The sequence below is a fragment of the Stegastes partitus genome, unplaced genomic scaffold (genome assembly GCF_000690725.1).
Source record: "Stegastes partitus isolate 25-593 unplaced genomic scaffold, Stegastes_partitus-1.0.2 Scaffold33, whole genome shotgun sequence".
In the NCBI taxonomy this organism is placed as follows: domain Eukaryota; kingdom Metazoa; phylum Chordata; class Actinopteri; family Pomacentridae; genus Stegastes; species Stegastes partitus.
This window is the reverse complement of record NW_007577764.1, coordinates 108552-122213: the sequence shown is the minus strand read 5'-3', so window position 1 is coordinate 122213 and position 13662 is coordinate 108552. Positions and strand designations below refer to the sequence as shown.

The following is a 13662-nucleotide window of genomic DNA, read 5'->3' as shown; positions in this document are numbered from 1 at the left end:
TCACATTTTTGAAGCTACAATCTAAATCCTGGCTGGTTACATCCAAAACTATGTGCTTAAGTATGAAATGTTTTTGTAGAACTTTTCATAACAACACTTTTCATTGATTGACCTCAGCAGCTCAGTCAGACTCTGACTCAGAGGCCAGTTATGCATCTGTCCCTCGAAAGCAGTCAACAGACAGCGGAAACTCCATCCCAGCCAACAACAGATACAGGTGAGACCATCTGACAGCTTGATGTCATAATGACCTGGCGTCAACAAGATTTCTCTCGAAAGACAACTTTTTTTCACGCCCAAGTGCTCAGAAACAGAATGTTTCATATATTGACAAGTTTCACAATTCAGTGCTCCTCATACACACAACCTGCAAGACTAACCTGAAAACAAGCCCTAATCTTTACAGAGTGCTTCCTAAATATAACTGTTGACCGGCAGTCTACTGATGACAGTAACCTGAACACATGTACAATCTGAATATAGGCAGTTCATAGAAGAACCTTACAGCCTCTTAAATCTTGTCAATAGCCCTAACTGGTCTTAAAGAACCCAATTTATTGTTTTTGAGAGGCTTCCCTTTCCTTCAATATGTTATACAGCTGCTTTTTTTTTGTGCATGTAAAAAGTCCACAAATGTACAAATCCCTAAACCCACAACAAAGGGAGCAAAGATAGGACAAGGGCCGACCAGAATACTTTTGAAGGATTTGTTGGTTGCAAAAAGATTTATGGTGTCTTTGCTTTACTACAGTGATGTTAGATCAGAAAACACTCCTCCTTACTTTCCTGAAACTCCGCCTTTGATGTCTAGGCCTTTCTTTCTTTACCCTCACCCAGGTCGGTCAAGGCAGATGACTGCCCTCCCTCAGCCTGGTTCTGCCAGATGTTTCTAGAAGCTAGATTTTTGCCTTCCCACTGTTGCCAAAGGGGGTTGTTCTATATAGTATAATATTTTGCTGCTTCTTACCTGCTTAAAACTCCTCATTTGAAGCCTTCCCTGAGCCTGGTTCTGCCACGTTTCTTCCTGTCAACAGAGTTTTATCCTCAGTAGTATATTACTGTAGCGTCTTGTGCCCTGACATGATGTTGATGATGCTAATTGGCGCTAAATAAATAAAACTGAATTGAACTGAACTTATCTACATCACATATTTTCGTAACACCTGCTTAGCAGCTAGGTTGGCAGACACTTAAAGAATGACCAGTTTCATCACAGTCCACCATTACTGCCGCACTAAAGCTGCCTCTGCTCAAGCTACATCCCTTTACTTATAGATGTGAGGTTACAGTACATAACCAACATCACCTCGCTTTCATCAGACCACTGACCAATCAGAGCAGACTGAGCTTTTCGGTAGGATCCTTTAAAGAGACAGAAGCTAAAATAGAGACGATGATGTAAAGAGGTGCTGCAGTAATGTACAGTATGAGGAAAATAATGTGTTTTTTGGACATTAAAGTAAGTAAACATGAACTAGTAGACAACAAAAATGAATTAAAAAATGTGTAAAATATGGGCTCTTTAAATATGTCACTGTATAAAGTCAAGATGTAGACTTCAAAAAAAAAAAAGTTCAGCTTCGTCAGTTTCTCTGGGAGTTAATTTAAGGCACTCAGACCAACAGCTTTGAGCACATTAACATTAAAAATACATCATAAACAGGTTTAGAGTAACATTTAATACAATGAAAATGAACATGTTGCACAAGAGAAAGTAGAAGTAAAAGCTGCAAATATGTAAAGATTTTATAAGCAGTTCAACAAACAAGCACATTTTCAGCCAAACAAGATTTACTGTTACTTTCGAAATGCACCTTTGAGTTTCTGCTAAGCTGCGGTGAGGATGTCCGACTGGTTCATCTGCTTATCTCAAGCACACAAGACACACAAGTGTTTGTCTCGCTGTAAGACGCTCTGCACACAGTCGTGCACATGACACAACTTCCTGTAAAGATTGAATCACATAAAGCTTCAGCTGCTGACGTGCAAAACCAACATGAGAGTTTTGACGTGACTGTCTTGTATTTACGGTGAATTCGCTGGGTGTCATGATAACACATGTAACGGATGACAAAGGAGATTGCTGGTAAACTATGACGTGTTTTGTTTGATTTTTTTCATCTGCTTTTCTTAGAGTCCTTCCTGAGAAATCCCCCTCAGTCCATGTAAAGCAGGAACCTCCTCGTCGTGCTCCGTCCCCCGTCAGACCACCTCCTGATGGTCAGTGTACTGTTTCACACCCTTTCTTGCTATTTTTGTCGGTATTTTAGATTACAGCATCAAGTATTGGAGCAGGTCCTGAAAACAATCTGTCATTCTCTATATATTTTGTTCAGATTCTTCAGAGTCGGATCATCTTTCACATCTCAGGAGGTCTGGGAGCTCAGAGCGGGAAGACAACCGCCGCAGGTACAGTGGAGTGATATCATTCACCTCATTAATCACCTATACAGATGAAACCAGATCTTTACATACACTATAAAAACACACATAATCTTTTTTTCTTACTGTCTGACATTAAATCAGACTAAACTTTTCCTGTTTTACATCAGTATTTACATCAATATTTCTATTTGCTAAATGCCAGAATAATGAGAGAGAGATTTTGTTTTTTAAAGATTTTTTTATTACTTTCTTCTTAGTTTTTGGTAACCCTAACTGACCTAAAACAGGACAAGTTTAGTCTGCTTTAATATCAGGCAGTGAGAAAAAAAAAATTGTTTCAACTGTACATAAACATCTAGCATCAGTTCCTTTAGTACTTTACTGCTGTAAGTGTTCTGAAAGTCCAAAGGTGCAATGATTAATTGATTAATTTTCAGTTATTAACTCTATAAACCCCAAAATTGGCAGAAAGGCATGTCATTTTTAAAAAAAAATATCTACAAATTATGTAATTTATCAGAGCCAGAAACTGTAAAAACAGGAACAATTCTCTGCTTTCTAACTCCCTGATGGTCCTTGAACTTCACCAGATCTGAGCTTTAAATTGTGACATTTCCTAAAATCACTTTATTCTACATGTGTTGTTTAAAAAAACTGCCCATATCAAAACTATTTGCTCTACTCATATTCTTTAAAAAAAAACAAAGAATGCTGCACTCCTTGGCACAACCATGAAACCATTTGTGACTCAACTGTGACCAACATTCAGGGACATTTTAGCTGAAGTGGGATGAACTGCAGACAGTGTTTACAGGCAGATAGGAGTACAATATGTGTGTATATATAATGTATTGTATATTACATTGTGAACAAAATAAGACTTTTAAAGACGTTATCTTGGGTTTTGGAAAACACAGATGAACTTTTTTTTTTGACACAACTAATCAATTAACAAAAACCATGAAGAAGAACAATGAAGTGATAATTACTTGCAGCCCAATATGAGACTAATATCAATGAATATGTTGATTCCACTTTGCAGTGTTCCTCGTGCTCCTAATGGAACCGGCACCCTCAGGTCTGGGATTTCAGTAAAGAGCAACCCACCAGTTTACAGTAAGCATCAGCACGAATAATCAAATTGTCTTTGACTTTGATAATGATTGAGTTGTTTGAGTTATTCCAGTTTTCTTTACTGTTTTAGTAATTCATCAAGTAAAGCGTCAAACATTTGCTGGTTATTTTCACACTGAAGCTGATCATTACAGAATAAACAAGCAGTTCTAGTGCGCTTTAAGAGCAGGTTGTTTATTTTGTGCTTTTCTGATTATTTTGGACCTTTTATTCATCCATAGCTTCAGCTGGGAGTCTCAGCATTCCCGCATCTCTTCCATCCAAGCCTACAGAGGAGCCCATCTACTCTCTACCTCCAGACTCCTATCCATCCTCTAATCCGGGGTGAGTGTCGGTCCGTCTGGCTTTAAATACGTTGCTGTAAATTCATTTGCGGCAGTGATCTGATTTCTTCGCTCTCTTCTCAGGTACAGCTCGGATGTTCACACTGTGTCGTTTGTGAAGGAGCGCAGCGTCGGTCTGAGGCTCGTGGGAGGAAACGATGTCGGGATCTTTGTAGGCGGAGTTCAGCCGAACAGTCCGGCGTACGACCAGGGGATGAAGGAGGGAGACCAGATCATGCAGGTGACCAAACTTTGATTTTGCGCCTTTTATTTTATTCATTATCACCTCTTAGATTATCAGTTATGAGGACATGCTGTGATTATTGATTTTAGCTTCTGAAAATCAGGGCAAAGGAGGTTTGACTTAGCCGGACTTTCTTCATGTTTGCTGGCTTAACAAAACCTAAAACCACCGTCATGGATAACAGTAGGTCATTAGTTTCTCTTGTTAACCAGGTTTCCTTCATCAACCTCTGTACATGCTCCCTTAAAAGGGATGCTTGATGCAACGTTTGACAAATTTTCTGAACAAATTGGACCGATTGTGTGCTGCCTGCTTCAGTATAGAAGAACAGTTTGTTTTCAGGGAAATCCATAAAGAATATTGTAAACAGTTTTAGGGCAAGCAGGGATGTTATTGCAAATAAAGCAAGATAATAAATGCTTGTAGGTATTTGTGAATGGTATAAGTTAAAACCTTTGTTGTCCTACTTAGTGACTTTCAATGCAGCTGCTTTTTTACATGACAGCTTTTAAAACTTCAGACGTTCAACCATGATACTCAAGCAAAACAAGCTGTTGTCACCACACGGTTTCATTTAATGCCATTAGTAGTGTTTGGCTCAACTGGTTTGCACATATCTAAACATATATACATCTATATCGCTCTTAAGGAACATGATCAGGAAGAGACCTGGTGAAAGGGAGATGCTTCCTGCAGCTGATTTAAATTTTAAACTCAACCTCCTTTGGGGTTGGTTAGGTGTTCAGCATCAGTTACCATGGCGATCTAGCAGGTTAAAAGAGAGCCACTGTTGTGACACTTAAAAATCATAATTTTATACCTCAATGACCCCTTAGTCTTGCTTTGTCGTACATTGCTTATTAAATGCAGGAGTTTTACATCAAACTTTCCATCATTCAGTGTAATTATTCAACAGTCACACTTAAATGAACTGATTTATTGTGTTTTCTATGATGGGAATTTCACCAGATCAGAATGTAATCTGAATTTGTAATCCCAAAGGAAATTAGTTTTTACAGCTTTTATAAATTTACAAGTAATTTGTCTTGACTCTGGGTAACATGGGTGTCTTAACATAGTTCTTCTCACACCTCAAGCTATAATGTCTCTGTTTTTTCTCATTTTGTTCAGGTAAATAGAACTGATTTCGGCCATTTCACGCGAGAAGAAGCCGCCAACTTTCTCCTCAACGTCAAGACAGGAGAACCGGTAGAAATCTGCACACAGAACAAGATGGACCGTAAGTGTAGAGCAAAGCTGATCGTAGAATAACTTCCTTCTTTGAGTCCCAACTAGTGAGAGAACGCATTAATCCTAACCTTGGCTTTCTTCAGTTTATAAGAAAATCATCAAGTCCAACCTGGGAGACAACTTCTACATCCGAACCCACTTTGATCACGAGCCCGACGGCCCCATCGGTCTGGGCTTCACCAGAGGAGAAGTGTTCAGGGTGGTGGACACGATGCACCGCGGGAAGATCGGCAAATGGCTGGCCATCCGCATGGGCAACGACCTGCACGAGATGGACAAAGGCACAATCCCCAACCAGGACAGGTGAGGGAGGAGGACACAGAGAGGAGATTTAGATTTAAACCGAGAGAACCAGGATTCAGTTTTTCTTTATCCTGCAGGGCCGAGAAGATGGCGATCATGGAGCGGTCTCAGCGGGGGACTGCAGAGAAGCAGGTGTCGGGACCGAGAGCCGAGTTCTGGAAACTACGAGGGCTCAGAGGGAATAAGAAGAGCGAGAAGAACGTGCGACGGTCCCGTGACGATCTGCTGCAGCTCACCATTCAGGGCAAATTCCCGGCTTACGAGAGAGTCCTGCTTAGAGAAGGTACTCGAGTTTTTTATCCTGTCATGAAGAAAATCCACAGCTAATTGAACAGGTTTTAACTCGGCTGATTTGTGTGTTTCTCCAGCTAATTTCAAACGACCCATTGTCATCCTGGGTCCTCTTAATGACATCGCCATGGAGAAGTTGGCCAGAGAGATGCCTGATAAATACGAGGTGGCAGGTTGGTTTCCTTTTTTTCCCATTTTTTTATCAGTTACTTGAAAATACAACATACTTCCCTGTGTTTGTCACTCGTGTTTCTGATCTTATCTTGATATTAAACATTTTTTTCTTCCTGTTACAGAGATGGTTCCTCGTAGTGGAGGAGGAGGAGACAGCGCCTCCACTGTTATTAAACTGGACACTGTGAGGAAAATAGCAGAGAAGGTGAGCAGTCAAAAGTCTAGATGTATTTAGTTTACACCAACTAGTTTCTGGGCTTTTTTTGTTGTTGCTCCAGTCATATTTTTACTCACTGGTTTTTCACTGCAACATAAAGTCCTGCACGTCCATGGAAACAGCACAACCATAGCTAGAAGTAGAGAGAACTCACAGATGTCTGCTGTGTAGTATGACAGAGCTGTAATGTTATAAATCATAAAAAAGTGCAAGTTACATTTCTTTATTTATTTTACCAAAGATGAAAAACCTGGAGTCACATGAGTGACATTTTTCCAAGTGTCCACAGGTGTTACCAACACTGGAACAAAACAGCAGTGGCTCTACATGCTATATATGTTTCACTATATACTTTATTAATTTGTTTCCTATCTGCCCTGTATAAGCACAGCCTGCAGTTCAGCCCAGTTCAGAAAAAAGTAAATTCCTGACTTTTTGTCACAAAACTGTTGCAGTTGAGTCACTCATGACTTTGCAGTTGCAACAGGAATTGCAAAATTTTGGGTTTTTTACAGGATCATGTTTGTGCAAATGGTGTATTGGTGGCTCATTTTTAAATGACACGCAGAACACTTGATGAAATATCAGGATTTTAAGCTCAGATGTGGATAATATTCATATGACACAGAGGAGTAGTTAGTCAATGAGTAGAAACTGACTGTTCCTTGCTCTAATAGGTGGTTTAGTTTTTTAATAGTTTAAAATAATAACATGATTTTCAAACCTGCTGGTGGGTTTGGGGGTTTAGATGTGTGTTTACAACATAAGAATCTGTGTAGTTTCTGTGTTCTGGTTGTTCCCTCCTCTGACTGTGTTTTCATTTCCCCTCCTCCCAGGACAAGCACCCTCTGCTGGACATCACTCCCACTGCAGTGGAGCGGCTGAACTACATCCAATACCACCCCATGGTGCTGTTCTTAGACCCTCACAGCCGCAAGGACGTCAAAGCCATGAGGCAGCGGTACAGCCCCAACTCCAACAAGAGCTCCAGACGCCTTTACACACAGGCCCTGAAGATGAGGAAGCACTGCAGCCACCTGTTTGCAGGTAATCATCCCGTTGGACTTGGAAAATGCATGAGAAATTTAACAGGACAGAGGTTAAGAAAAAACTTCTTTCTTCATTTAGCCATGACAGATTTAGCTGTACAGATTCAGTCATTCGCTCTTTTTTCCAACCTTCCCTCCAGCACGCGTCGACCTGCAGCCCAGCTCCAACGTCTGGTACGACACTCTAAAGGACAAGATCCGCCACCAGCAGTCCAAACCTGTCTGGGTGTCTGAAGTCACGGTACGACACACAGCTCCTCTTCACACACCTCAACATTTGCATTTAACCCCTTTTCACATAGACTTTGTAATATGTTAAGTGTGTGGCTACAGTGAGGGCTGAGAGATTTATAGAACATATGTAAATACGATTTTACTTTTTGCAATTTTAACTCAAGCTTCAGCTCAATATTGACTGTGTGATAGATTCAAAACATGTGATGGAGCTTTATTACCACATCGGATACCATCAGCGGTACGACTGTCACACAACTAGGACAGCAAGAATTTGTAAAACCACTGACACGAGAGGTTAAACTCTGCTGTAAAAAGCACGAGGTGTGGCTATTAGGGGCTGAGGTTATGTCAGTGGAACAACAGTGTGCATGTCTGAACTGTGGCTCACATTCATCAATGTGCAGCATAAACAGTCTCAGAAAGCTTCAACCTGCTTGAATCCATTTTTATTTTTATTTTTTACTTGCTCTGATTAATAGTATAATTTAGGTGATTTAATTAATTAATTAATTTAAAGACAACATGCCTTTCAAACCTGCACCCGAGGCATTAATAGCTTTGTGGTTGTGCTGGGAAGTGCAGAATTTTTAGAATCTGTTTAATGCGAACACTTTATTTTTGGCATTTTTTTAAAATGAGACATGTGGAATAAAGTATCTCAGTTTTAAGCATTGATTTTGTCACAAATGAGGAGTTTAAGGACCGTTGGAGAACTGACAATCAGACAATTCCTTCTGTTTTTACATTTTTGAGCTCTGATAAATAGTGTCATTTTTTTGATTTTTTTTTTTTTTTTAAGACAACTTGCGTTTCAACTTTGCCAGCAGAGTTCAGAGGATTAAATAAGATGTGTTTCAATCTTTCATTTGGAAAAATTGATACAAATTTTGATAAAGCATTAACTCCAGATAATAAGTGTACTTTTTTTTTTGCCAAAACATTGTGTCTATCTTAAAGTTTGTTGAACATCCCTCCAGCTACTCACTAAATCTATGTGATTTCTCTTTCTGTGCAGCTGGAGAGCGGTGGAGAACAGGACTTAGATGCTCTGGACCAAACCCAGTCCGACTACCTCAGCGCTGCGAGTGACTTGGAGGACACCGACGGCGAGGCCTTCACGGACGGAGAGGTCTACACCGACAACGAGGACCTGGAAGAGGCTTACCCCGGCCAGGACGCAGCCAGGCTCCCACGAAGCTCCAGGGCGGCCGGAGCTGCTTTGGCCCGATCGTCCGAACCGGCCTACGAGCGCGAGAGCCCCACGATGGAGGCCGAGATTCGATCGGACACGCACTCGCTCAGGGAAATCCCGCCGCTGATGCACGTCCCTGAGCCCCGGTCACTCCGCCGGGACCAGTACAGCCCGCCTCGCAGCCCCGCAGAGGAGGAAGACCCCTCTCACCGAAGTTTCACAGACTCAGATTTCAGCGCTCTGGACGTAGTCGCTCCCACCACTCCGTCAGACGGGCCGCCAGACTTTGTAGCTCCTGACCCGTCCACTCGATACTCCCTGGTCGAACCTTCGTACGCTGACGTGCAGCCGGAGAGCTCAGAGCCTGCCAGCCTGTCCACCATCGAGGACAAACTACAGCAGGTTTGTTCTCTCATTAAATGACTAATGTGTGAATCTCCAAGCAGGTTCTGGGCATTTTATGATTCTGTCAGTTTATTTTAACTCACTGTGAGCTCATTTTTTATTTAAATATAAAGTCCTGCACCTCTATGGAAACAACACAACTATGACTAGAACACAAACACGTCTCTTGTGCAGTGTGACACAGTTTTGATCTCATAAATCCTGGAATCAATATGTACAACATGTTTCCAAGTGTGCACAAATGTTACCAGTACTGTATGGAAAAAAAAAAATAGATGGTGCCTCTACATGCCTTAGATATTTCACATTTTAATTTCACTTTAGCCAAAAAGTCCCTGAATTTATGTCATGTGACTGTTGCTGCAGCTGAGTCACTAACAGCTTCACGGATGTGGGGAATTTTACAGAATCTGGTTGATGCAAACATTTCATTTTTGTAAAATTTTCAAATGAGACACAATTAAGTGACTTTAAATTATCACGATTTAGTCACAGATGATGTGTTTTTACGGTTTCTAGTTCTGATAAATTGTGTCATTTGGGGGATATTTTTTAGAGACGACGTGCTTTTCAAACCCGATAGCAAATTTTGGAGTTCAGAGGGTTAAATAAGTTGTGCTTCAGTCTTTTATTTGACAAAATTGGCAACAAATTTGATATAATTTGAATAAAATAAGAAGAGGCATGAAAAGAAACAACGTCTCTGGATGTCCTTCACTGATTAGTCTTTATTAACTCATATTGAGTTTGCTTCAGTGAAACAATCTATAAAAGATCTCCAGAAGCAGTACGTTACAGTCCCTCTCAGGGTTTTGTTTTGTTTTTTTCTCTCACTGAAGTTGTTGCATCACATCCTTCAGCAAGGTTCAGTGAGTTGGTGGCTTCATCTGCTTCCTGTTGAGGAGAATCAGTCTATCAAAGTAGCCGAGAAGATTAAATTCTATCGCTTGTTCTCTTCATTTGAAACTTTTAACACCTGAACAGCCACGGTCGGCTCTGTTTGGGTGAAATCTTTAAAAGTTTCAGTTGTTGAACGGTGGAACCTACGTGATATTTTGAATTACAGTCAACCACATGTGATACATACAGAGAAAAACTAACTGTAATGAAACCATTTTTTAAAAGCTACTGAATTCACATGACCTCTCATTTAGTTTATTGTTGCACATCTTCTTATGTTTTCAGTCTGATATTTTTCCAGCTGAAGGAAACTACTAGTGTAGCATTAAAGCACAGCAGTAAGCTAAGTTTGGCAGTCTGTAGCTTAACTTTTCCTTCTGAATAGTGACTGGAACTTATCATAATTGATTTGAAAAAGGTTAAAATGAATCCAACATTACATCACATATATAGTCTTTAAGTCATCACAGAACCTCTATGATGCTTCATTTGTGTGTTTTGCAGTAATATGAGTTTCAGTGTGAAGAATTCTGAGAACTCCTTGTTTAAAATGCGTTTCTCTGTTCCAGGCTCGTTCAGCAGAACCACAAGCTGAGCCAAAGAAAGCCCCTCAGTTCATCGTGTAAGTCTTCTTCTACTGTCTGCCGGTTTCTGGGATTCATGAAGTGAAGCCACAAGCAGTCTAATTTTAAATCTGCTTTTCTCCAACAGCTTAGCGCATCACCACCAAGCAGTCCAGTTCAGACGCACACAGATCCGAGGCAGCGACAGCTCTGAGGACGACGACGACGACGATGAGACGGAGGACATCGAATGGGGTCCTGCGACCGAACTGTAGACGCACAGAGGAGTGAAGCTGCTGCCTTCTGATCCAACAAGGACCTGGAAGCAATTTCACTCCCACAACAAACTCTCAATTCTTGGATTGTTTTGTATGTTTTTTTAAAACAAATGTATGCACAGAGGGCCTTGTTCAGGTGTGAGATAGAGGAGGCTATTCAAGACCTCCTTTAGCGACAACTTCAAGTTTTAACATCACGAAAAAAAGGTTCACGAATGAATGTTCACATCAAAGTGCCTGATTTCTTTTCAGATTTTTAATTTAAAATACTCACGTGAAGCAGATCACTTTGCCCTTTGTTATTGCTGCTGTATTATACACCAATCAGCCACAATGTTAAACTCACTGACAGGTGAGCTGTACGACATTTTTAATTTTTTTACAGTTCAGTGTTCTGCTGGGAAACCTTGTGTCCCGGCGCTCATGTTGATGCAACACACACTCCCAGACAGCAGCAGCCTCCACCAGCAGGACAGCTCACCTCGCAACACCCCAAAAAGCGCCCAGGAAAGGCTGAGAAACATGGCAAAGACCTGCCCCAGATGTGACCGAGCATCTGTATCGTGCACTGGAACAAACACGATCCACAGAGGAAGGATCTGGTGTCCCAGCAGGTCCGAGAGGTTTGGCTGCACGAGGAGGATCTACAGAACATTTGGTTTTAATGTTGTGGCTGAGCAGTGTACAAATTCTTACAAGTTTTATTAACAAATCATGTTTGAGTCTGTTTTTATGGAAATATTTGGATGTCTCTTTAACTTTTTCTACATTAAAATGTTTTTTTCTGATTTTACAATGTGTTTGTTTAAAGTGTCTCCTATGTCTGTTTTTTTGTTGTTGTTTTTCTTGCAGAGTTCAAATAACCTTAATCAGTGCTAATATTAATATGAATGTGATGTGGAAATTGTATTCTTTGCTACGGGGAGTTGCTTTATGGTAAAAGCTAAAAATCTAATTTGGTGTTAAAAAAACTAAAAATGCAATTAAAACCAACATGTACAAAGCTTTCATCCAATATTGTGGCCTTTCCGTGTACAAAACCTATTTTTAAAAAACTTTAAATAATAATGTATCGCTCACACTTCACACATTCTTAAATACATTTATGGAACCGATGCTCCAGTAAACTTTTTATTATCTTTATATCCTCATTTCAGTTCTGGTAGACATTCACTCCTTCTATCAGATTAGTTTTCATTGTGAAACCCACCTTTGTTGTTCTGCAGAGGAGATGAACGTAGAAACATCAGCTCAGTTTGGCGCTCACCATTTCAGACACATTTCAGTTAAATTTGAAGTGTAATCCTGAATCATTGGGCTCAGCGGTTGGCAGGACTGAGACAGAATCACAACTCTGTCAGAGAAAACGTGGAAGCAAATTAATACAAATAAAATCAGAACTATGTACAATAACCCTGCTAAACTCCTGTTATCAAAAAGTATTTATTGAAATTAATGTGGCTTTAGCTGCCCTTTATTAAAGGTCATTTCAGTTACAACTAATTCTAAGGTTTTGGTTTGTTTTGGGGCTGCAGGGTGGCGCAGTTGGTAGCACTGTTGCCTCGCAGCAAGAAGGTTGCCGGTTTGCATCCCGGTGTGGGCACCAGAATCTTTCTGCGTGGAGTTTGTATGTTCTCCCCGTGCAGCGTGGGTTCTCTCCGGGTTCTCCGGCTTCCTCCCACACAGTCCAAAAACATGTTGAGGTTAATTGGTGATTCTAAATTGTCTGTAGGTGTGAATGTGAGTGTGCTTGGTTGTCTGTCTCTAAGTGTAGCCCTGTGATGGACTGGCGACCTGTCCAGGGTGTCTCCTGCCTTCGCCCTGAGTCAGCTGGGATAGACTTCAGCCACCCCGCGACCCTAATGAGGATTAAGCGGTGTATAGAAAATGGATGGATGGTTTGTTTTGGGTTCACAAATGAGCAACAAACAGGCTTCAAATAAGATTTTTTTGTCTTGAAATGTTGGAATTTCACCAAGATCAGCAACACCTTTGTCATTTTATTTCATAAAGTGGATTTCAAACCTTGTCAATTCATGGAGATGTTTTTTTCTGTTTGTTTGTCCCCCCCAAAGTAAATAAATTTCTATAAATTCAATGGTATTTATCAAACAACAACTTGTAGGCTGGAGATTGTACAGCCTAAAACACTGATATCAACCATTTCTGTATTTTTTCCTCCAGAACATAAAAAAATGTGTAAAGTAGTTGTTGAGTGCATAAATTGTCACTCAAACTTTATTTATATCACTTTTCAAACAAATTAAACGCAGATTTCAAGCGACTTGACCAAACACGTGATGGTTAAAAAGTAGATCTCGACACACAACAAAATATGAAGAAGAGAACATACTTGATGGGAAGTGAAGTTGATAAAAGATGATTTTAAAACGTCATGTTTGATCCGTCTGAGGGTTTTAATTCTGTGCTCGCAGCAGGTGCTCACTGAGGAGGGTCACATGTTGGAAACACACGTGCGTCAGGATGGACTGATTACTGCGAGTTTGAACCGCACCGACTCGGTTCCTTCGCGTTTCAGGTCCGTTTTGAATTTAAGAGGAACTGTTGTAAGGGTTTTGTTTTCGTGTCTGTAACGTAAACCGAATAAATCTTCTGCTGGACAAAGTTTACTTGACGCTCGTCCCTCCTCCTCCTCCCCTGAGGAAACTCAGCGTTGCGCGCAGAGCGGATGCCAGGAGCGCACAGTTTGCGGTGA

General features: G+C 40.7%; 1 protein-coding gene and 1 long non-coding RNA gene across 3 annotated transcripts in view; one reads left to right on the top strand and one right to left on the bottom strand.

Annotated features, from left to right (window-relative positions):
- Positions 1-11953, top strand: part of tjp3 (tight junction protein 3) — a 28747-nt gene extending 16794 nt beyond the window's left edge. Inside the window, exons 15-30 of one of the 2 annotated variants that reach the window (XM_008300110.1) lie at positions 121-217; positions 2135-2220; positions 2337-2409; positions 3428-3501; positions 3741-3843; positions 3927-4083; positions 5218-5326; positions 5421-5640; positions 5718-5923; positions 6009-6104; positions 6228-6310; positions 7159-7369; positions 7512-7612; positions 8624-9202; positions 10675-10727; positions 10817-11953. In XM_008300110.1, the coding sequence (XP_008298332.1) occupies positions 121-217; positions 2135-2220; positions 2337-2409; positions 3428-3501; positions 3741-3843; positions 3927-4083; positions 5218-5326; positions 5421-5640; positions 5718-5923; positions 6009-6104; positions 6228-6310; positions 7159-7369; positions 7512-7612; positions 8624-9202; positions 10675-10727; positions 10817-10943 (2375 nt within the window). In that variant the 3' untranslated portion in view covers positions 10944-11953. Of the gene's footprint in view, positions 1-117; positions 218-2134; positions 2221-2336; positions 2410-3427; positions 3502-3740; positions 3844-3926; positions 4084-5217; positions 5327-5420; positions 5641-5717; positions 5924-6008; positions 6105-6227; positions 6311-7158; positions 7370-7511; positions 7613-8623; positions 9203-10674; positions 10728-10816 lie in introns of both variants that reach the window. The other variant, XM_008300102.1, reaches the window with a different exon arrangement.
- Positions 5526-13549, bottom strand: LOC103370924 (uncharacterized). Its single transcript, XR_520912.1, has 3 exons — positions 13300-13549; positions 12157-12300; positions 5526-5599 (listed from the first exon to the last, which is right to left on the bottom strand). It is a non-coding gene; the product is annotated as an uncharacterized LOC103370924 (long non-coding RNA).
- Positions 13550-13662: the final 113 nt, after the last annotated feature.